Source organism: Scyliorhinus torazame, chromosome 1, assembly GCF_047496885.1.
Source record: "Scyliorhinus torazame isolate Kashiwa2021f chromosome 1, sScyTor2.1, whole genome shotgun sequence".
Lineage (NCBI taxonomy): Eukaryota > Metazoa > Chordata > Chondrichthyes > Carcharhiniformes > Scyliorhinidae > Scyliorhinus > Scyliorhinus torazame.
In genome coordinates, this window is record NC_092707.1 from 286,757,358 (window position 1) to 286,781,815 (window position 24,458).

General features: G+C 46.7%; 1 protein-coding gene across 1 annotated transcript in view; it reads left to right on the plus strand.

Moving 5' to 3' along the window:
* spred2b (sprouty related EVH1 domain containing 2b) overlaps positions 1-24,458 on the plus strand; it is a 175,207-nt gene that overhangs the window by 145,717 nt on the left and 5,032 nt on the right. The window contains exon 5 of the mRNA XM_072506950.1: positions 10,150-10,299. Within this exon, the coding sequence (XP_072363051.1) occupies positions 10,150-10,299 (150 nt within the window). The remainder of the gene's footprint in view (positions 1-10,149; positions 10,300-24,458) is intronic.

Genomic DNA, 24,458 nt, shown 5'->3' on the forward strand with positions numbered 1-24,458 from the left:
GCGGCAGCATTTTACACCACGCTTGTTTGAGTTATTGCATTAGTCACTGTACTCAGTTGGAAATGGAAAAAAATCTCGTGAATTAGCAGCGCCTTAATTCCATTTATTACCCGCTATTTGTATTTTCACAATACACCTTCTGCGGAATTGGGAGAAGCTCCCACCTTTATCAGCAAGTAAAAATGAAGATTCAGTACGAGAGGGGTAATAGAGGGCATTATTGTTGGAGAAAAGATGTTTTGAGATTTTTGAAAAGTGGGGAAGGGGATATCTTGAGTTCAGGGTGGGGAATGAGTGAGTAGCTACTTAGTTATGGTGTAGAGGATGAGGAGTAATCCAATCTGTTACATTAAATTTTAATGTAGCTATCGGACACTCTTATACTTTGCAAGGAATGTCACTGAAGGTTTGAGACAGCTATCTAGTATTAGGTACAATGTTAGAATCTCCAATTCAAATATTGCAATTAAATTGTGTAAAGTAGAAAATATTTCCTTCACCCTATAACAGAATTGTCAGAAAGAGGCAGACATAGACTGCGCTCTCCCTCTTTGCAGGGGCCGGGGGGGGGGGGGGGGGGGGGGGTCATGTCATGCCCCACCCCTGGCAAGAAGGCGGCCTGCCCCCACTGACGTTAAGGCCTGTACACAATGATCTTGAGGCCACCCATGTCCTCCTGACCCTGCCCACTCTCAACGCACACAATTCAAAGCACAGAAACCCCAAATCACTGCTTGACAGACTGCTGTAATGTTCGTTACCTTATGACAACATGCCTGTACTATTTGATAAATTGAAATCCAAGCCTATGTGTTGTCAGCATGACAGTAGAGATGGTCAATATAGCGATCAGTTTTTGTCTTGAGGTGAGCCAACATGAACTGGCTGATGAGCAATGGGATAGGGAAATCAGCCAATAATATAACTGCAGAACAGGCCAGCGCAGGGCAGAATGAGCCAGAAAAAGTCCAGTGTAGGAGCAAATACTCCAATGAGGTGGAATGTCCAGCCCTTGTCTAAAACCGTTGGCTTTGCTGACAACTGTGTGTCAGGGTTCCATTCTTTGACCAGAAGAGATGAGACTTTCTGAAGGCCAGTATTGAGAACGATGGCAGTTACTCACCGGTTATTACTGTCTGCATGTAACCAGCAGCCATTATATCAGACCAGCATATGTTGTCTCTTGAACGTACTATGCAATTTTTTTAGATTTCTTGCTTCAGTTGTTTGCAATTCATGGCAACTTGGATGGCTTTTCTTCTACACTTTTTCTTCACCGAATCTTAAATCACGTCATAGTTGGTAAAATCTTGTATGGGTGAATTTTCAATTGTCAGTATTGCTGAACTTGTCAAATGTTCCTGACTCATTATACTTCACAGATAATATTTCATTCTTGTCAATACAGAGAAAGGACATTCACTGGAAGCATTTGTGACAGGTATTGTTAAAAAGCTCTTCAGAATGGTTTCCACATTTGGAAAGGTTGGCTGCAAACCATCACCTACAAGTCTGTACAAACCAGTTGGTGATCTTGAAGCACAAGAATTTATCATTATTGATGAAATTAATGAATTGTTTCACTTCATCTTCAGAAAGATTTGTGCCCATGTCCTCCCAGTAAAATTTAATTTATCACCTACTGCAGCAGCTCTTGGCATTCTCATCCAAACTTTGTAAAAAAAAACACAAAATAATGAAGCAGTTTTCTTCAGAGATTCACTTCTATGCAATTGTGCCATTATTGTGTAACAAATGACATTGACAGTCTCAACAATGATCTTCTCTTTCCCTTTTAAAGTGATTTCATTGTCTCTAGTTTCATAAAAAAATAATTTCCCATGTCTTGTACGCATCATCAGAGTGACCTGTATTCTTAATGTTAGTGCCTCTGCTTCCACTGAGCTATCATCATTTTGAACCTTCATGTCAAAACGTCTGACTGAGGATAACAATTGTGAAGCATTCAATAAAGTATCAACATTTGTCAGTAATTTGCTGATAGCATTAATCTTTGATGTGAACGGTTCCAAAATACAGTAAAAACTGCAATTTCATACTTTTCAAACTTGTCTGCTAAGAATTTTGCTTCAACTTTCACACATGGTTTCTCTGATTTTGATGTGGCTATGTCTAATAAGCATTCCTTTATATCAACAAAGTTCCGTCTCAAAGCCAGAACAGCATCTGCCCGAGTGGACCACCGGGTGTCTCAAATTCTTTTGACTGTCAAATATTTTCCTTCTGCCTCCTCCCAAGAGTGATTGCAACTTATTCTACCGATGTGTGGAAACCAAAAAGAAGGTAGATAAGTTCTGAACAAAGTCAAGAAAATGTACGGTTGCCTCACACGATTCAGCTGCTGCATTGCAGATTAAATCCAATGGGTGACTGAACATGAAATGAAATGAAATGAAAATCGCTTATTGTCACAAGTAGGCTTCAATGAAGTTACTGTGAAAAGCCCCTAGTCGCCACATTCCGGTGCCTGTTCGGGGAGGCTGTTACGGGATGAATAATGCACAATAATTGCTTAATTTTACTTGTTGACTTGAATATTTTCCTACCATATTTGCAGCCTTATTGGAGCACTACCCACAACAATTTCTGATATCCAAACTTAAATTTGAAATGATTTCCAAAACAGTTGTCTCCAGACACTCAATGTGGGATTGTAGCTGGACAAAACAGCACTCTACAACCTCACCATCGCTGGTCACATATCTTAAAATCAATGTAATTTGTCCATGTGACTCACAAATCTACTATTATAGAATAGTATTTGGCATCTTTGACTTCATTAGTGAATTGGTTTCTGTGCTGTTCTGCCATTATAATGATGAAGTCATTGTAGGTTCTGTACATTGAAAAGTTGGTCTTCCCTGAGCTACAATATTGATAACTTTTCAAATGCTTTTTGAGAAGCTCATCAAATTCACTAAGATATTCAAGGCAGGCTAAAAAAATTTACCTCTTCAAGACTATAACGTTTTCTCCTTTACTAGGGTCAAGGAATCGTTTGCAAACAGTGGTTTCCAGAAACGTCAACCAATTTCTCCTTTCCGTCATCCCATTTCTCTTCACCCTCAGAAAATGGGATTCATGAAGACTTTCAGCCTCTAACCTCAAACTCTTTTTTCTCACATATCCATGTTACCCATGTTCTCTGGTCTATTTGTTATGAAATATTCAATCATACCCAATGGAACAGATTTTTGCCAGAAGGCAATGTCTTCAGGGTAGGTTTCTTCTTTCACTTCAGCAGCAGAAGAACAGCGAGCTTGAGCAGTATCTTGTAGTTCCATCCCATTTCAGAATCTACATCATCTTCTTCACCTTTTTCAGATGATGTGATTGTCTCCCGAAATCAGCAGGCCGATGTCATCAGAGAAGTCACCAAAACTTGGGGATGCTTTTTGAGGATGAATGTGCCGTTTGACCGCTGCTCGATCCTTCAAACCTTTTACAATAAAATGCCAAACTGTATTTTTGCCTAGCTTCGTCCTCTTGTCTCACCGACAACTTCCTATATTTTTGACTGCCAGATTCATTGTGTTTCTTCACATTGACTGGGGATGATCTGTCTTGATGTCACCAATTCCCAAGTAAGTCTTCAGAATCTCCTGTCAAGTGAAGCCTCCTTCAGCAAAAGCAGCCGATTGTCTGAGCTATTCAGAATGAGCTGGGGTTCACTGCCAAAGTCCTACCAGAGTAACTGGCTGCTGGCAATTTTTGAGAAAGCTGAGATGCCGATGGATGGTCAAGGCGAAAGATATAAAAGACTCCGCAACCAATCCGAGAGAGAACAGACTGACACAAAAAAGGAAGTAAATTCAACATGCAAAAACAACAAGAAGGAGGAAGATGTTGGTTGCTGCCCAGCCCTTGCTGGCCTCTGGCTCTGGTTGAGTCACCCTGTTCCCACTGACAGCTGCTCCCCAATGCCCCAAGACAAGAAGCCGGCGCTTGCCTGGCCGGGCCTCGAACCTCGATGACCATGTGCTCCTGGCCTGGTAAGCCTCTGTTCCTTTTGGTTGGTTGGTTGCCCACCAGCCAACCCTCCTCAGCCCTAGCTTGGGGTCAGCCGGCTGCTCCCCTTGACGGCCATTGGCCAGCGCCGCCTCTTTGCCTCGCTGAAGGCTTCGCAGACTCACATCTAGATGTTAGGTTGACGACCTGACTTTTGCTTCAGGCTGCCCGCCAGGCCGAATGCCAGAAACATGGCTGCAGCTTTGCACCTTTACTCAATGAAAATTCAGAAACGTCACACCAAATCAGGATGCGTGTCTGAACTGCTCTAAGTCTCCATCACCTCTCAATTTCTGGCAAACTCTTTTCCTGCTCTAAAGGGGAGTCCACCAATCAGAGCCCGGTGTGGTTCTGTATTGCCTGCTGATGAGGTCAGCCTGTCATTAAATTTGGAGCTACCAAGGCTCTGATTGGTGTTTCCGTGGTGTTCTTGCCCACAACCATTACCTCTCCATATGGCTCCCCTATTAGCCAGGACCACCGCTGCAGCGTTGTGTTTCTCATTGGAAGTCTGCCTCCGGAAGGAGGCCATTTGGCCCATCGTGTCTGCAGTCTCCTGCTGGTTTCTATTTATTTATTCTTTTCTGGGATGTGTGTCACTGGCAAGATCACATCTGTTGTCCATCCATAATTGTCCTTGAACTGAATGGTTTTGCTGGGCCGTTTCAGAGAGCAGACAAGAGTCGACCACATTGCTGTGGGTCTGGACTCAAATGTAGGCCAGACCAGGTAAGGACGGCAGATTTCCTTCTCTGAAGGACATTAGTGAACCAGATGGGTTTTTCCAACAATTGAAGATAGCTTCACAGCTTTCTAATTCCAAGTTTATTAATTGAATTTAAATTCCTGGTGGGATTTGAACCTGTGATCAAAACAGAAGCCTAGGCCTCTGAGTCATTAGCCCAGTGAAACCACCTAAATTGCCCCTTAGTGTCCTACGGTTAGGTGGGGTACCGGAGGTTGGGCGGGGGATTGGGCCTGGGTGGGGTGCTCTTTCGGAGGGTCAGTGTGGACCCGATGAGCCGAATGGCCTCCTCCTGCACTGTAGGGATTCTGTGATTCCTGCAAAATGTGTTGGTTTCTATTCTGGCATCTGTAGTGCATCATAACCATTGAACCAGTTCTCTCTGCTGTGCTGGCTCCAGATTGAAACCTCCGAGATAATTTGACAAAGCAAAACTGTCCAGTGATGGATTACAGATGTCGAGGCCTCTTGCTGGTTTTAGATTTGGGATCAATTCTACCCTGGTAAATACCTGGGATTGAGCCCAAGCAGAGCTGTGCATCTTTTGGTTGACTAGATAAAACAAAATCACCAAATTGACAGGAAAAATTAAAATGCAGTTCCTTAAAGGGAAACTACATCACTGTAAACAGAATCTCAATGGAAACTTAAAACATCAAAACAAAGTGTGATTCATGGGTCATTATGTGATTAATGGGTAATGTCCGTGCCCACTGGTCACAGAAAGCCTTGATGGTGCCAGCAGACACCACATGCTTCCTTTGCAGATTCACCCGGCAGCAAACATAGCTGCAAAAGAGGGGCAGACAGCCAGGATGGACTACTGCCTGCTGCCTGGTCCTATCAATAGTCATCTTGGCTGGGCCCACGATAAGGTCCTTCCCCAGCCCCTTCCGCACTGGGTGAGGCAGAGGCGTGTGTGCTTCGACAGACCTATTAATTTTCCATGCCATTATTCCATGTGTTTTTCTTTTTATTGTCCCCCAGAACCATGATTCATAGTCTCCTGCTTTTTGAATCATCTTCTCTTCGCATGTGACTGTCAAATTTGTAGCAGGCTTCACAGATCCTGCAAAATAATTGCCCACCAACCAGCACTCGCACAATTTCATATTCATCATTTGGGATGTAGGTGTCACTGGCTCGGCCAGCATTTATTCTCCTTCCCTAATTTCCCTCACAAAGATGGTGGTGAGCTAGGGGCATGGAAGTCCTTCGATTTCAGTCAAAATAAATCCCACAGTGAAATCTGGTCAAAGCTGACCGAGACTGCTGTAAGGGAAATTACGGAAAAAGTGGTGATCTGAATTGTGGTGATACCTGGAATGTTATCTGACAATTGGCATCCTTACTATCCCCATTAAATAGAACATCCCCCTCTACTGCCTCGGCTGAAAGAAGGCAGCCCTGACTGAACAAGATCTGCTTTGACAATCGGAAAGCTCGCGCATTGTAAAGACTACACAAGAGTTTATACTCTAAACCAGTCATCTGCAATGGATTGAGTTTATCGAACGTCTGGATTTGATACGCTTCCATTGCTGTGCCCGGTTTTGTTTGATGTCCTGAAACCTCTATTCTCATGGAATATCACGCCTCATTGGCCGGGCTCCACACCAGCTTGCAAACTGACAAATAGCACGATGGCTCATCAAAGCTACCAAGTGTAAGATCCATCATCAACTTCAGCAGCCAATGAGGTCAGAACATCCGCAAGATCCTGCAGAAATGGGTGCACAGCATTTCATCAACTGGGTCCCAAGCAATGCCAGTAGCTGGTGAAACTTTTTTTCTTAAATTTAAAGTATCCAATTCATTTTTTTTTTCCAATTAAGGGGCAATTTAGCGTGACCAATCCAGCTACCCTGCACATCTTTGGGTTGTGGGAGTGAAACCCACGCAGACATGGGGAGAATGTGCAAATTCCAGGGCCAGGATCGAACCCGCGTCCTCGGCACCGTGAGGCAGCAGTGCTAACCATTGCACCACCATGTCGCCCGACATGTGAAACTGTACCCGCATACCATGGAATTCAGTTTGATTCTAAAAGCACAGCATCAGATGATCCTCAAACCCTGGAAGCAAGAGGCTGATCAAGCTTCTATCACTCTACTGTATCGTCCTCCAGATAATTGGTCCTCTCGTTGAGTCAGTGATCCATTGAGAACAAACGGATTCCAGCCAACCACAGCTGCTGGGATCAGTTTGGCTCTGGTATTGAGGCCGGATTCTAGAAGAAATCCAAGACCAATGCAACCTTTCGTTAATCATTGGCTTCAGACACAGTCTGAATTAGAGGACTGATACTGAAACTCGGAAGGGTCATTTCTCACCTCACAACATTACCCCCTGTGGTGGACAATGCTGAATCAACGGCAACTGTACTGTTAAATGGTTTGATTGATCTGTGCTTGATTGTGTTAGTCTTGTGACAGATCCTTGTAACTGTTTGATTGCTTAAGCCTGTGCGAGTTAAGTGCAGACATCTCACACAATATGCCAGAAAGACCAGGGGCGGGATTCTCCGGTCGTCGACGCCAAAATCGCATTCGGCGATCGGCTGGAGAATCCCCGTTTGTGCCGAAATCGGGGATGGTGCCGCTTTTGCGATGCTCCGCCCCTCAAAAATAGTACGACACACGCCATCGGGACGGCCCCAGGACGTCACCCGAGGAGCTCTCCCGATGCTGTGCTCCCGATGGGCTGAGCTCCCAACGCCGTGGAATACTCATGGTATTTTTTTTCCGTGAACCCCACGTGGCGGCTGCGTATTGTGTCCAGCGCCGCCACAGTCCGGGGGAGGGGGGGGGCTTTGGCGAGGGCTGGGGGGACTGGTGGGGGGTGGTCCGGGGGTGGCGAGCGGGGTTACAGGGGGGTGCTATCTGGCAGGCCGGGTCCATCCGCGGCTGGCACCATGTTGCACGGCGTGGCCGTCACACGCCACCGCCGTGCACATGCACGGCCACGGACCCGGCCATTCTCCAGCCGTTTGTAGCGTGGGAGCCGGGAGCTTTATCCGGCGCAGCTGTAAGCTCCCCAATGGTCCCAGAATCAGTTCAACTGTTGTGCTGTTTTTTCTGGCGTAAATCGCACTGTTCCCATGCCAGTGTCAGCACTTTGTCTGCAAATGAGAGAATCCAGCCCGGATATTGGGTTCAGACCATGTGTGTGTACAATATCCTGTAGGTTGTGAGATGTTTTAGTTCTGTAAATAAAAGTGTTTGGACTTAGAACCAGGATCATCTAGGAACTGTTCTGTCATTAATTTTGATATCTAAGATATGCAGCAAAATGACAAATACACAACACCAATGTGTCCATTTGGGTGACAGAGTCAGCACACTGACCCCTTTGACAACAGACTGCCACAAAGATTAGAACTCGCATTGATGCTCATCAGTGGTCACACAAATGTGGTGTCAGAAAGACTTGTAGACAACACCGTGCTGGCAAAGCAAACAGCCGCCTTCAGACACCTAGTGACTGAGCTGACCGAAGATCCCCGATTGACCTTCCCCAAGGCTCATGGGCAACCTTAAAACTGCATCCTCACAAACTGCGGCAGTTTGCAGATACAAAATGGAAAACCAAAGTCTCTCCAGTGAGGGTCTGTTGTCACCCAGAACAGAACACCTGAAACAGATAACAACCTTGGTGCCTCATTCACAGATATGAAGGAGCCATCACAGACTCCATTTTTCCTGACTGTCCTAGTCACCTGGGTGTAAAATTGCAGCTGGAACTCTCCACCGGTTCAGAGAAAGAGCGAATGTGTTTGACTTGCGTCGTGACTTCCTTCATCACTGCTCCCCGAGCTGCACAAGCTGTCTCATTCTCACTTGCAGCACAATATGTAGGCCCAAATTTAGCATTCCACTTCAAAGCTTGTCACTATGGTTACCCAGGCAACTGTAATTATATATTATTGGAATGCATTCACATCCTGCTTTTAAAAAAAAAAAAAATCCCATTGCTGGTTCCCAGTTATTCCAGTTTGCTTTTGTTATCCGGTAACAGCTGCTCTGCAACATTTGTACAACAAAACCACACATATGTAACACTATTATCTTTTCAAGTGATCTATCGATTTATCATCAATTGATCCACTCCCTTGGGGCATTGAGCATTAAAGCAGCAGTGCTGCAGTGGCCTTAATGTAAATGCAGCTCCACTATTAAGTGCTGGAGAAATCAAGAGGAAATCTAAATCCCTAACCAAAAAAAGAACATGTGTGAGAAACTCTGGTGGGAGTAAATGAATGTGGTGTTTTGTGTATGTGGGTGGGAGTATGTGGGGAGAGAGAGAGACACCACACTGTCCCCTTTGTTGTGGGGGGAAGGATTTTGTGCAAAAGCAAAATCCTGCAGCTGTTGTAATTGTGAAGTAAAAACGGAAGAGCTGTAAACACCGGTCAGGATTGTTAATCTGAAGGGCTGCACGGTGGTGCAGTGGTTAGCACTGCTGCCTCACGGCGCTGAGGATCCAGGTTCGATCCTGGCCCTGGGTTACTGTCCATGTGGAGTTTGCACATTCTCCCAGTGTCTGCGTGGGTCTCGCCCCCACAACCCAAAGATGTGCAGAGTAGGTGGATTGGCCACGCTAAATTGCCCCATAATTGGAAAAAAAGGATTGTTAATCTGAAACATTAACTCTCCTCTCTCCTGACACTGCCTGACTTGTGATTCTGGGCATATTTGTTACACAATATTTTATTGGAAAACAATGCGGAGTTTTTGTCTGAACCACATTCTGGTATTTAATGGAAATGACAGGAAAATGTTGACACGATTTGCACATTGAAGTGTTTTGAAAAAAGGAGCTTGTCCTGAGCTACCCTCAGGAAGAGGGGGGCAGCAATCCGTATCTAGCCTGTTTAAACCTATAGTTCCGCATAATTAATCATTTTTTAAACTCTGATTTCTAGCAAATATTAGGTCCGAGAGGTTTTAACTTTTGTAATTGTTTTCCTTGCGACTCTGAACAAATGAGCTGTGAAACACCAAAACCAAATTGGGCTGTTAACCAGGACACTTGGGTGAAAATGAAAGTTCTACTTGTCAGGAGAGCACCGTTAGGCTATTTTTGTTTAAAGTGAAGAGTTAACAAATTTGGTGAACAAACTCAAACTGATACATTTCCAACCTTCAGTTAAACTATGACGCATTATTTTGGGAATGTGACTCACAGTCCAAATGTATGTTTTAACATAACAGCCACTTGTTAACTGTCGGGTATTACATCTCACCATCATTCTAACACATCTGCATTCATTTTGACGTATTTGTTGTGGGGCAGATGGGAAGTTGGTTAGCTTTCAGAGCCAGTTGCTTACTTGCTGTTTATGCTGATGAGTTCTGTCTTTGTTTTCTTTAAAGGCTGCAACGGATAGTTCGTCAAACTCGTCAAACAGGAAAGAGCAGGCGGTCAGAGTGCTCAATCCTACAATCAGCGACCCTCACCGGCCCCTCTGTGCTCTGGGACGTGTGCACGATCACTACAGCCCTGACCACTATCGTCTAGAGCAGGTGAGGGCTCTATGCCACAATTCACTGATTTATTCCATCGCTGCGGTGTGTTGGTTTGAAAGGGCAGTGCTGGTTTGTGTGCTACCCATTGCCGTTAAGAGTAGGAAGAAAATCCCAACAAAAAATGCATTATTAAAAGATGCCTTAATCTTGCAGCTGTTTGGAGGAGTAACAGTGTGTGTCCCAAGTCAGATTGGGGGCCCAGCTGAGATTGTGAATGCCTGAGGCACATTGGAAAGTGTGACAACCAGACATAAAACACACATAGTGTGCCGGAAGATAATTATATTTAAAAGAAGGCAAACATTCTCCACTCCTGCTGTAATGCCATCTTGCTGTGTCCCTTTTGATTTATTTTTGGCTTTATTCTTTCTTCGTGATTTGTAAACAAAATGTGTTGCTTTATAATTCAGACTGTATTTTTCCCAATATGACAGGAGAGCAATCTGGACTGGCAAACATATGTCCTCCAACCTAAGAGCAGGTCCTTAGAGCCAGATGTTTGTGCACTTATAATGCTACCAATTCCACGTTTCCACACATAAATGTGCAGTCAACTGGGAACAGAACAGAAGTTTTACTTTGTGTGACACTGCCACCCAAATTACAAAATAGAAACCACTCATTTTCATGAAGTTCAATAACCCCTGATAATGGGAGATGAGAATTTCTTTTCACACAGTGCGTTGTTGTGGTCTGGAAGGTGCTGCCTGAAGGGGCGGTGAAAACCGATGCAATGGGAACTTTCAAAAGGGAATTGGAAAATTACTCTAAATGGAAATATCTGGAGGTTAATGAACGAAAGGAAGGTTTGCATTTATATAGTGCCTCACACAACCTCAGGACATCGCAAAGAGCTTTACAGCCAGTGAAGTACTTCTGTAATGTACTGACTGTTGTAATTGGGAAGAGGCATACAGCTGGGACTAATTTAAAAGCTTTGATCCATCTTAGACACATTGGACCAAATGGGCCACTTTAAAAATAAATATTTTTATTGCAATTTTGCAGTTTATAGATAGTTTATAAAAAGTGATCATCGTATATTGACATATGTATAGTCTCTTTTCCCCCCAACCCCCCACTGTCGGTTGGGCGCACTCTCTCACGCTCTCCTCCCCCTCCTCTGTTTAGGTGTTCCCTTGGTGTCTTAGTCCGTTTTACATTTTAGCAGGGTTTTACTTATTTGCTTGTGCTGGCCCTGGCAGGGCCCTATGCCCTGTAACTGGTTCTGTTATTTTGCCGGTTAGAACGGGCTTCTCTAGGGCAGCATGGTAGCGCAGTGGGTTAGCCCTGCTGCCTCACAGTACTGAGGTCCCAGGTTCGATCCAGGCTCTGGGTCCCTGTCCATGTGGAGTTTGCACATTCCCCCCGTGGTTTGCATGGGTTTAGCCCCCATAACCCAAAGATGTGCAGGGTAGATGGATTGGCCATGCTAAATTGCCCCTTAATTGGAAAAAATGAATTGGGTACTCTACATTTATTTTAAAAAAGAATGGGCTTCTCTGCCCTCTGTGGGGGGGAAATGCTACTCTTCCCCGTACCGGGCGGTTCGGCCTTGGCCGGCCCCCATTTGGACCTGGGGCCCTTCGTCCCTGCTGCTGGGCCTTTCTTTGTGACCTTGTTCTTGGCCCCCTGTGGTTTATTCTGGCTGTCCTCCCCTCTCCCTACCCTTGCCACCCCACCCCCCTTTCCTCCCTCTTCCTGTCATTTGGTCCCTATACCCCCCCCCCCCCCCCCCCCCGTTGGCTTCAAACAGGTCCTGGAACAAATTGGTGAATGGAAGCCCTCCTCCGACCCTCAGATGGTGAATTTGATTTTCTCCAGGTGAAAATATTCCAACAGGTCAGCCAGCATGTCTGCAGCTGTCGAACAGGATTCTTCGGCATGCGATTAGGGAAGCAAAGGCAAGGGCGTCGGCCCCCTTCCCCATAAATAGTTCTGGTTGGTCTCAAAGTGGTGAGCCCGAATACTGCCCCCCCCCCCCCCCCCCCAATTCCCCAAAAGCTTGGACATTGCCTCGAAGAAGGCTGGCTAGAATCCGACAAGTCTGGGGCATTCCCAGAACGTGTGAGTGTGGTTGGCCGGGCCTCCTTGCCACCATGCACATTTGTCCTCCACCTCCGAGAGAAATCTGCTCATTTGGGTTCTGGATGCGCTCTGTGTACCACTTTGAACTGCATGAGGCTTAGCCTTGCACATGTGGAGTTAAAGTTGGCCCTGTTCAGTGCTTCGCTCCAGAGTCCCCACCCTATTTCTCTCCCTCGTTCTTCCTCCCACTTTCCTTTTAAAAAAAAAATAATATTTTATTAAGGTATTTGAAAATGTTTATAACAGTAACATAAACAATGACATCAACATGGTAAAATAAACATTCCTCCCTCCTCTCTGCCCCCCCCCCCCAAGCTAAATCTTCACGCACCTCAACCATGCAACAACAATCCGCCGCCCCCCACCTTTGGAATACTGCATCTGCTGACATTTTAATTTTCCCCGAGAAAGTCGACGAACGGCTGCCACCTCCGGGTGAACCCTAACATTGACCTTAAGGCAAATTTTATTTTCTCAAGACTGAGAAACCCAGCCATGTCACTAACCCAGATCTCTACACTCGGGGGCTTCGACTCCGGGCTACCAGGAGGCCAAGGCCAAGACGTCGGCCTCTTTCGCCCCTGAACTCCCGACTCTTCCGACACTCCAAAGATCGCTACCTCTCGGATTCGGCACCACCCGTGTTTTTAGCACCGTGGACATTGCCTTAGCAAAACCCTGCCAAAACCCTCTAAGCTTCGGGCATGCCCAAAACATGTGGACATGATTTGCTGGGCTTCCCGCACACCTCGCACACCTGTCCTCTACCCCGAAAAACTTGCTCATCCGAGCCACTGTCATGTGTGCGCGGTGGATTACCTTAAATTGTATCAGGCTAAGCCTGGCGCATGATGATGAGGTATTAACCCTGCTTAGGGCATCCGCCCATAGACCTGCCTCTATCTCTCCTCCAAGCTCGTCCTCCCACTTGCCCTTGAGCTCCTCTACCGGAGTTTCTCCGCCTCCGAAAGCTCCTGGTAAATATCCAATACCTTCCCCTCTCCCACCCAGGTACTGGAGACTACTCTATCCTGTATCCCCTGTGGTGGCAGCAGCGGAAAGGCCGGCACCTGTTTTCTCAGGAAGTCTCGCGTCTGCAGATACCTAAACCCATTCCCTGCTGGCAATTTAAATGTATCCTCCAAAGCTTTCAAGCTGGGAAAGCTCCCATCTATAAATAGAATCCCCATCCTTCTAATTCCTGCCCTCTGCCAACTCTGGAACCCCCATCTAGCCTACCCAGTACAAACCTGTGGTTATTATAAATCGGGGTCCAAATTGATGCTCCCTCCACTCGCTTATATCTCCTCCATTGCCCCCAGATCCTCAGAGCCGCCCCTACCACCGGACTTGTGGAGTACCAGGCCGGCGAGAACCGCAAAGGTGCCATTACCAATGCTCCCAGACTGGTGTCTTTACATGACGCCACCTCCATCTGCTCCCATGCCAACCCCTCCCCCACTACCCACTTCCTAATCATGGCTATATTAGCTGCCCAGTAGTAATTGCAGAAGTTCTGCAGCGCCAACCCACCCTCCCCTCGACTGCGCTCCAGCAACACCACCTTCGGTTGCGGGGTTTTACTCGCCCACACAAAGCCCGAAATAATCTTATTCACCCGCTTGAAAAAGGCCTTGGGGATGAAGATGGGGAGGCACTGAAAGACGAACAGAAATCTGGGGAGGACCGTCATTTTCACGGTCTGTACCCTCCCCGCCAGTATTAGCGGGAGCATGTCCCATCTCTTAAAGTCCCCTTCCATTTGTTGTACCAACCGGGATAGGTTTAACTTGTGCAATGCCTCCCATTTCTGGGCCACCTGGATTCCCAGATATCGAAAGCTCTTCCCTACCACTCTAAGCGGCAGCTCCCACAGTCTCTTCTCCTGCCCTCTTGCCTGGATTGCAAACATCTCGCTTTTCCCCATGTTCAATTTATACACCGAAAAATTGCCAAATTCCCCCAAGATTCACATTACTTCCCCCATTCCCTCCAACAGGTCCGAAATGTACAAGAGCATATGTCATCTGCATAGAACGAGACCCGGTGCCCCCCCCCCCCCCCCCCCAACCAGCCCTTTCCAGTTCCTAGAGGCTCTTAACGCCATGGCCAATGGCTCTATGGCCAGAGTAAACCGTAACGGGGAGAGGGGGCACCCTTGCCTCGTCCCTCGGTGTAGTTCAAAATACCCCAACCTCAGCCGGTTCGTACGCACACTCGCTACTGGTGCCTGATAGAGCAACCCCACCCAGTCAATAAAGCCCTCACCAAACCCAAACCTTCCCAGCACCTCCCACAGGTAATTCCACTCCACCCGATCAAAAGCCTTCTCCGCGTCCATCGCTACCACCACCTCCATTTCCCCTCCTTCTGAGGGCATCATAATAACATTTAGAAGCCTTTGAACATTGGCCTTGAGTTGCCTGCCCTTTACAAATCCTGTCTGGTCTTCCTCTATCCTTGTGGCCAGTATCTTAGCCAGCGGTTTGGCATCCACATTCAGTCGAGAAATTGGCCTGTATGACCCACATTGCTCCGGATCCTTCTCCCGTTTCAGGAACAATGAAATCGAGGCCTGTGACATTGTTAGGGGGAGGACACCCTTCTCTCTTGCTTCGTTAAATGTCCTCACCAGCAGTGGGCTTAATATCTCTGAAATCGTCTTATAGCATTCCACCGGATAGCCGTCAGGCCCCGGGGCCTTGCCCGACTGCATGCCCTCCAGCCCCTCGATTATTTCCTCAATCTCAATTGGGGCTCCCAGCCCCTCCACGAGGTCCTCCTCCACTCTCAGGAACCTCAACTGATCCAGAAATTGCCTCATCCCCTCCACCCCAGCCGGGGATTCCAACTCTCATAATTTACTCTAAAAGTCTTTAAACACCTCGTTCACCCCCGCTGGGTCCAGGACAGTATTAGCGTCTCGACTCTTTACTTTACCTATCTCCCTGGCCGCCTCTCTTTTCCTGAGCTGGTGCGCCAACATTCTGCTTGCCTTTTCCCCATACTCCTAGACCGCCCCCCTTGCCTTCCTCAACTGTTCCACTGCTTTCCCTGTAGTCAACAGCCCAAACTCCACCTGTAACCTCAGCCGCTCCCTTAGTAGGTCCGTGACCGGTACCTCCGAGTATCACCTGTCCACCTGGAGTATCTCCTCCACTAATATAGAACATAGAACATAGAAAATACAGCACAGAACAGGCCCTTCGGCCCACGATGTTGTGCCGAACCTTTGTCCTAGATTAATCATAGATTATCATTGAATTTACAGTGCAGAAGGAGGCCATTCAGCCCCTTGAGTCTGCACCAGCTCTTGGAAAGAGCACCCTACCCAAACTCAACATCTCCACCCAACACCAAGGGCAATTTGGACATTAAGGGCAATTTATCATTGGCCAATTCACCTAACCCGCACATCTTTGGACTGTGGGAGGAAACCGGAGCACCCGGAGGAAACCCACGCAGACACTGGGAGGACGTGCAGACTCCGCACAGACAATGACGCAAGCCGGAATCGAACCTGGGACCATGGATCTGTGAAGCAATTGTGCTATCCACAATGCTACCGTGCTGCCCTTAAGAACAAATAAATCTACACTATATCATTTTCCCGTAATCCATGTACCTATCCAACAGCTGCTTGAAGGTCCCTAATGTTTCCGACTCAACTACTTCCACAGGCAGTGCATTCCATGCCCCCACTACTCTCTGGGTAAAGAACCTACCTCTGATATCCCTCCTATATCTTCCACCTTTCACCTTAAATTTATGTCCCCTTGTAATGGTGTGTTCCACCTGGGGAAAAAGTCTCTGACTGTCTACTCTATCTATTCCCCTGATCATCTTATAAACCTCTATCAAGTCGCCCCTCATCCTTCTCCACTCTAATGAGAAAAGGCCTAGCACCCTCAACCTTTCTTCGTAAGACCTACTCTCCATTCCAGGCAACATCCTGGTAAATCTTCTTTGCACCTTTTCCAGAGCTTCCACATCCTTCCTAAAATGAGACGACCAGAACAATACACAGTACTCCAAATGTGGCCTTACCAAAGTTTTGTACAGCTGCATCATCACCTCACGGCTCTTAAATTCAATCCCTCTGTTAATGAACGCGAGCACACCATAGGCCTTCTTCACAGCTCTATCCACTTGAGTGGCAACTTTCAAAGATGTATGAACATAGACCCCAAGATCTCTCTGCTCCTCCACAATGCCAAGAACTCTACCGTTAACCCTGTAATCTATCCCTCTCAGCCCGTTCCACCTTTTCTCTGTGGGCCCGTATCGAGATTAATTCCCCTCTGACTACTGCCTTCAAAGCTTCCCAGACCGTCGCTGCAGAGACCTCCCCGTATCATTTGTTTCCAGGTAGTTCTGGGTGGACTTGTTAACCCGCCCACAGATCGCTTCATCCGCTAGCAACCCCACAACCAGTCTTCACAGCGGGCGTTGCCCTCTCTCCACACTAACCCGTAGATTCACCCAGTGCGGGGCATGATCCGACACTGCAATTGCCGAATACTCAGTATCCACCACCTTCGGTATCAGTGCCCTGCTCAGAACAAAATGCGAGAGTATACCTTGTGGACATGTGGAAAAAAAGGAAAACTCCTTTGTCCTCGGCCGTACAAACCTCCATGGATCTACTCCCCCCCCCCCCCCCCCATCTGTTCCATAAAACCCTTCAATTCCTTTGCCACAGCCAGCCTCCTCCCTGTCCTGGATTTTGACCAGTCCAATTCCGGATCAATGATTGTGTTGAAGTCCCCTCTAAGTCTGGGATCTTACCTAACACCCGCCTCTCAAATTCCACGTCATCCCAATTTAGAGCATTTATGTTCACAATGACCACTCGCACCCCCTCCAGCTTCCCACTCACCATTATGTATCTACCCCCTTGTCTGACACGATTCTCCCTGCCTCGAATGCCACTCGTTTGCTGATCAAGATCACTACCCCCCTGGTCTTTGAGTCCAGTCCTGAGTGGAACACTTGGCTAACCCACACCTTCCTCAATCTCGTCTGGTCTGTAACCTTTAGGTGTGCCTCTTGTAGCATTGCCATGTCCGCCTTCAGTTCCCGCAAATGCGCGAACACGTGAGCCATGTGATCAGCCTGGATAGGGGGGCTCTTCCTTCCAGTTTTCTCCTGTCTCTTCCAGCGGGGAGTGGGCCCTTTCTAGAAGCTGTCCATACAGGTCCCCACAGTTCCCCCCTCTATGATTGCCCACATCTCATAGTTCCCCTAACATTGAGTGTCTCGGGATCTGTGAGTATGATGTTGTCTCTTTGCGGAGGAAGTTCTTTACCTGCAGGCGTCGCAGTTTGTTCGCGAGGGTAGTTGTAATTTTTCTGTCAGTTCCTCTAAGGTCCCTAGTCTGTCCTCTGTATAGACGTCCCTAACAGTCAGCCCCCCCCCTCCATCCTGTCTCCACCACTTCAAGGTGGCGTCCAACACGGCTGACTCGAAGCTGTGGTTGCCGCAGTTGCTATTTCGGATAGGCCAAATGCTGTCTCATTTGATCCAGGTTCGGAATGTGGCTTATTGACTTCTTAGCTGGCAAGGGCTCAGAGGGTTGTCCCTATACAGAAACTCTCCTCCATCCTCACCCATACCTTTTCTGGTTCTTTCACCCATCTCCTCACTCTTTCTGCTGTGGCTGCCCAGCGGTAGTATTGTAGGTTTGAGAGGGCCGGACCCCCCATGCTTCATTTTCATTGTAGGGCCTTTTATGGGGGATCCTTGGGTTTCTCTATCAGCTCTGCCCATTCCTCTTCCTCTTCCCCTTTCAGGTTCACTGGGAAGACTTCACTCTTGCTCGGGTTGAGCTTGTAGCCTGAGAAGGCTCCAAACTCTCTTTCATGATCCCTTCCATGCTGTTTTGTGGGTCCGAGATGTAGAGAAGCAGGTCATCCGCATAGAGCGAGACGCTGTGCTCTCGGTCTCCTCTTCAGATTCCCTTCCAGTTTTTCGCCACTCTTCGGGCGATCGCCAATGGTTTGATTGCCAGGGCGAATAGGAGCAGAGACAACGGGCGACCCTGCCTTGTGCCTCTGTGCAGCTTAAGTATTCTCAGCTGGTGGTGTTAGTCTGTACGCTCGCCCTGCGGCGTTGTACAGGAGTTTCACTTATGTGTTGAGCTCCGTCCCCAGCCCAAACCGCTCTAGCACCTCAATGAGGTACTTCCACTCAACTCTGTCAAAGGCCTTTTCTGCGTCCAGGGAGATGATAAGAATGGCCGCCTTCTGAACTGCCAATTCTCTTGAGTTTTCTCTCTCATTCCTAAGGTCATTATAACGGGAGGTGGAATTTTGGTTCTAGCGAAAAAAATAGATCAGACTTTGTTTTCCTTGAATGAAAAGTACTGAAATTAAATACTGAATCATTCCTCCAATCAAAGAGGTGAAATGAGAATATTTAACCACGTCCTGTTCTCAATTTTCTACAAACTCTAAATTTAGTCTTTCCAAAATGGGATGTAATATTACTATTAACTTTCCCTAGATTGTACAAATTGTGGCACAGGTTTGAACAAGTATTTCAAGAGCAACATATACATTTACCTGGGCCTGAATTTTCAGGATGGTGAACCCTCAGTACCCATCATCCTGAGAGATGGCAGGGAATGCATCCCACCAACTCTGACAGGTTCGCTGCCACCCTGCACTCAATTGGGCGTTGATTGGCAACAGGCAGGACTCTCGACCTCCCTTGGATGGAAGTCCCGCCCTGGGGAGCTATCAGCCAATTTGATTGGCCAACAGCTCTCCAGCCCTCCCAAGAACAGCACTGCAGTGGCCAGAGGAGGGACTGCAGCCCTGAGCCTGAGGCCCAGGACTGCATTTCAGGTAAGTGTGGAAGGGAAGACCTCCCACCGCCCCAAATATAATGGGGCACTTAAGGGCCTTAATAGGGGCATGGTTGGGCTTCCTGTCCTAGGCCCTCTCTTCCCAACTGTGAAATTACATCTGGGCCAGGGAGGGAGGGTGGGATCCCAGAGAAAATCCTATTAATGCAATTTTACCCTCTCCCACCTTGGAACCTGCCTGGTGGGATGGGAGGGGGGGTGCATGGAGCATACAACTTTTAGCCCTGGAGTTTAGAGCATGAAATGTGACCTGAGCTGAAAGATGGGGCCATTACAATTCATTGTATTGACATGGACTAATGGTTTACTTGAATTACTCTTTTATTTCAAAAAATATCTAACTCTTCAAATTGCAAAACCACTAAAAACAGCAGCAAAGTAGCTGACAGGGTAAGAATGATGAATCCTGCTAACCGGATATCCATATTCTCAGTGATGATCTTCTTCCAACCTCATTGAAGCAATTCTGGAGCATTTATGTTGTATATATGACTCTGAAGATAAAGTAAATTTTTTACACATTCTGGAACTGGCAGCTGGAATTAAGGCAGTAATAATGAACAGGCAAAAGAATCCAACCAAATGAACCAGTGCAAATTTATAGTCTTAGAATCATAGAATCCCTACTGTGCAAAAGGAGGCCATTTGGCCCATCAATTTAGGGGCGGCATGGTTGCAGAGTGGTTAACACTGCTGCCTCACAGCTCCAGGGTCCTGGGTTCAATTCCCACATTGGGTGACTGTGTTGAGTTTGCACGTTCTCCCCCTGTCTGCGTGGGTTTCCTCCGGGTGCTCCGGTTTCCTCCCACAGTCTAAAGATGTGCAGTGTAGGTGAATTGGCCATGATAAATTGCCCCTTAGAGTCCAAAACGTTAGGTTGCGTTTACAGGGATAGGGTGGAGGAGTGGGCTTAAGTAGGGTGCTCATTCCAAGTTTCGGTGCAGACTCGATGGGCTGAATGGCCTCCTCTGCGCTGTAAATTCTATGATTCTATGAGGAGCAGGTGCAAACTCCACACAGACAGTCACCCAAGGCCAGAATCAACGTGGATCCCTGGCACTGTGAGGCACCAGTGGCGGGAACGGAGAATGCCGCTGCCAGCGACGGCGCCCCAAAAGAAACATGCGGCTGGGGAGGTGGAGAATTCACCCCATGATGTTTATATAGTGATGACATTTTGTTGAAGTGCTGCCTCAGTATTGCTCTGGAGTAATCAGCCTTGGGTTTTGTACTCAAACCCTGGACTGGGACTTGAACTCTTTGAGGAGGTGACCAAGCATGTGGATGAGGGTAAAGCAGTGGATGTAATGTACATGGGATTTAGTAAGGCATTTGATGAGGTTCCCCATGGTAGGCTTCTGCAGAAAGTAAGGAGGCATGGGATAGTGGGAAATTTGGCCAGTTGGATAACAAACTGGCTAACCGATAGAAGTCAGAGAGTGGTGGTGGATGGCAAATATTCAGCCTGGATCCCAGTTACCAGTGGCATACCGCAGGGATCAGTTCTGGGTCCTCTGCTGTTTGTGATTTTCATTAATGACTTGGATGAGGGAGTTGAAGGGTGGGTCAGTAAATTTGCAGACGATACGAAGATTGGTGAAGTTGTGGATCGTGAGGAGGGCTGTTGTCGGCTGCAAAGAGACATAGATAGGATGCAGAGTTGGGCTGAGAAGTGGCAGATGGAGTTTAACCCTGAAAAGTGTGAGGTTGTCCATTTTGGAAGGACAAATATGAATGCGGAATACAGGGTTAACGGTAGAGTTCTTGGCAATGTGGAGGAGCAGAGAGATCTTGGGGTCTATGTTCATACATCTTTGAAAGTTGCCACTCCAGTGGATAGAGCTGTGAAAAAGGCCTATGGTGTGCTAGCGTTCATTAACAGAGGGATTGAATTTAAGAGCCGTGAGGTGACGATGCAGCTGTACAAAACTTTGGTACGGCCACATTTGGAGTACTGTGTACAGTTCTGGTCGTCTCATTTTAGGAAGGATGTGGAAACCTTGGAAAAAGGTGCAAAGGAGATTTACCAGGATGTTGCCTGGAATGGAGAGTAGGTCTTACGAGGAAAGGTTGAGGGTGCTTGGCCTTTTCTCATTAGAACGGAGAAGGATGAGGGGCGACTTGATAGAGGTTTATAAGATGATCAGGTTAATAGATAGAGTAGACAGTCAGAGACTTTTTCCCCGGGTGGAACAAACCATTACAAGGGGACATAAATTGAAGGTGAATGGTGGAAGATATAAGGTGTCAGAGGAAGATGTCAGAGGTAGGTTCTTTACCCAGAGAGTAGTGGGGGCATGGAATGCACTGCCTGTGGAAGTAGTTGAGTCGGAAACATTAGGGACCTTCAAGCAGCTATTGGATAGGTACATGGATTACGGTAAAATGATATAGTGTAGATTTATTTGTTCTTAAGGGCAGCACGGTAGCATTGTGGATAGCACAATTGCTTCACAGCTCCAGGGTCCCAGGTTCGATTCCGGCTTGGGTCACTGTCTGTGCGGAGTCTGCACATCCTTCCCGTGTCTGCGTGGGTTTCCTCCGGGTGCTCCGCCCCACAGTCCAAAGATGTGCAGGTTAGGTGGATTGGCCATGAGAAATTGCCCTTAGTGTCCAAAATTGCCCTTCGTGTTGGGTGGAGGTGTTGACTTTGGGTAGGGTACTCTTTCCAAGAGCCGGTGCAGACTCAATGGGCCGAATGGCCTCCTGCACTGTAAATTCAATGATAATCTATGATTAATCTAGGACAAAGGTTCGGCACAACAGTGTGGGCCGAAGGGCCTGTTCTGTGCTGTATTTTTCTATGTTCTATGTTCTAACCCAGAACCTTGTGGTTCAGAGGCGAGTGCGCTACCAACTGAGCCATGGCTGTCACTAATATGAAACTTATAAGTGAATTATTTTTGTGTAAGAGGAGCATTGGGTAAGCGTACGAAACTCGAGAGGCCTTGATCTGTTTCATTAGTTGGAATCATCAGAATATTTGAAGTTGAGGCCCTTCAGATTGAAGGAATGGTCTGTATGTTCTTCGAACAAAAAGTTTGGAGACGTACCTCAATTCCTGTGTTGGGACAAATGCTCTCCCCACTCACCTTGCCAATGTGTTTTGCTTTGATTTCTCTTTTCCTACTCTTCATTTCTCTTAGTGATAACCTGTTGGTTGTGGTTCCATGGTGCATCTTGCACTCTCTCTCCGCCTGTTCTTCTATCTTTCTGCAAAGAACATCTGAAGGCTATTAAAACATGTCGTGCCTTTAGAAGCAAATCTCGCCCTGAACTTGATATCCCTATTCTCTCTTCCCCTCTCTCTCTTTCTCCAGCAAGGGTTATTGGATGATGATCAAACATTTCCCCTCCATTTTGCGACTGCCTGTACTCCCAGAATCAAACCTGATGCTTGCCTTTTTGATCTCGTTCAGTTCAGTTTTGCTTTATTTAAACCTGATTTTGATGTGTTGTAGACAAATTATCTGACTATAAATGGCTGTATTTTATTATTTTTTTTAAATTTAGAGTACCCAATTCTTTTTTTTTTCAATTAAAGGGCAATTTAGTGTGGCCAATCCACCTAACCTACACATCTTTGGGTTGTAGGGGTGAGACCCATGTAGACACTGGGAGAACGTGCAAACTTCACACACACACACACACACACACACACACACACACTGGATCGAACCCGGATCCTCAGTGCCATAGGCAGCAGTGCTAACCACCGTGCCGCCCTGAATGGCTGTATTTGATGGACTATATGGTACAATGAGTTAGGAAACTAGGTTTAAATATACCAAGGCTTGAGGAAGATGAGCATCATCTCGGGTTAGAAAGATTGTGATCGGTATGAAGCAGTTTGATCTTGCTTTGGTCTTTTTTTAAATGTATAAATCCGATCTAGAACCCAAGAGCTTAAAAAGACATCTGCACAGCTTCAAGCCTGCATTATTATGAATGAAGAACTCGGGGATTTCTTTGTTGTCCAGATTAACCATTTTTTTCAGCTGCCCTTCATTGTCCCTCCTTACCACCCCTTCCCCTCAGCCATCTTTAATTTCCCTCCCATGCTCCCTCAACTTGCGTTATCCATACAAATCACAATTGCCACCTTACTCCCCATCTCCCACCTTCCCCTAAACTGCTAATCACTTAATTTCCTTCCTGCTCCAATGTTAACTGACATCATAAATAGTATCCCCTCCTCTTGGTACCGGCCTCTCCCAGGATGGTTGTTTCCAAACACAGATAAAAATCGAATTCCGATTCTCCAGGAAAATGCTGTCCCAGGTGGTAGGAGGAACCTGGTTTGGGGGCATGGTGTAGAGGGGCAGACTCTGGAAGCAAAAGATTCCTAGCTTTCCCCAGCATGGGTCACTAACCCACTTAACATTTAGGAGCTGAAGCTTTGCTGTTGAAGCCATAGAATCCCTATTTGTGTCAGCCCAAGATTGAGTAACTAAAACATTGGCAAGTCTTCAACTGATACATGGGGCGTTACTGCTTTGCTGTTGAATGTGTCCCTTTCCATATGGAAACATCAGGAGGAACTCCAACTCTTAATTGTCCCGTAATCACCTTGTGGCCAGCTGACCAAACAGGGTTGGGAACTGTAATTGGCCAAATTCCTGGAAACCTGTCCCTAATTCTGGAGAGGGTCGGAACCCAAATGCCAAATTGCTATCTGCAAAAACTTTGACATCATTTAATCCCAATTTCCTAATTTAGCTTCCCTCCTCAATCCAGATTTCCTTTTTTTTTAATGTGATCTACAATGATTTCCTCTTTTTTTTAAAATGTAATATAATAATTTGGAGGCCATCAATGGCAAATTGAGCTGACTCTTTAGGCATTTGGAATCCCACGGGATAATTCTGTCCTATTTCAGTAGAATTTAATCCAGTTGAACAGGTGGCTGAAGGTAGAATCCGTTTTCTTTTGTGCTTTGACAGAAGTTCAATCTCTGTGTGGGACGCTCCCACAGCCGGTTTATTTTGCATTCCCATGTGTTGAAGTGTGACTGTAATTTCTGTCGGGTAACTACCAATATCTCAATTCTTTCTGTTTAAGTGAAGGGTATTGTCTCTTAATGTTACAACGCTATTGTCTGGCGTTATGGGCCTCATGCTTATTTGTGTGACAATTGGTCACATCTGAGATGCTCAGTGACATAAGACATTGAGGGATTGATTCCATGGTTGGGATTTTC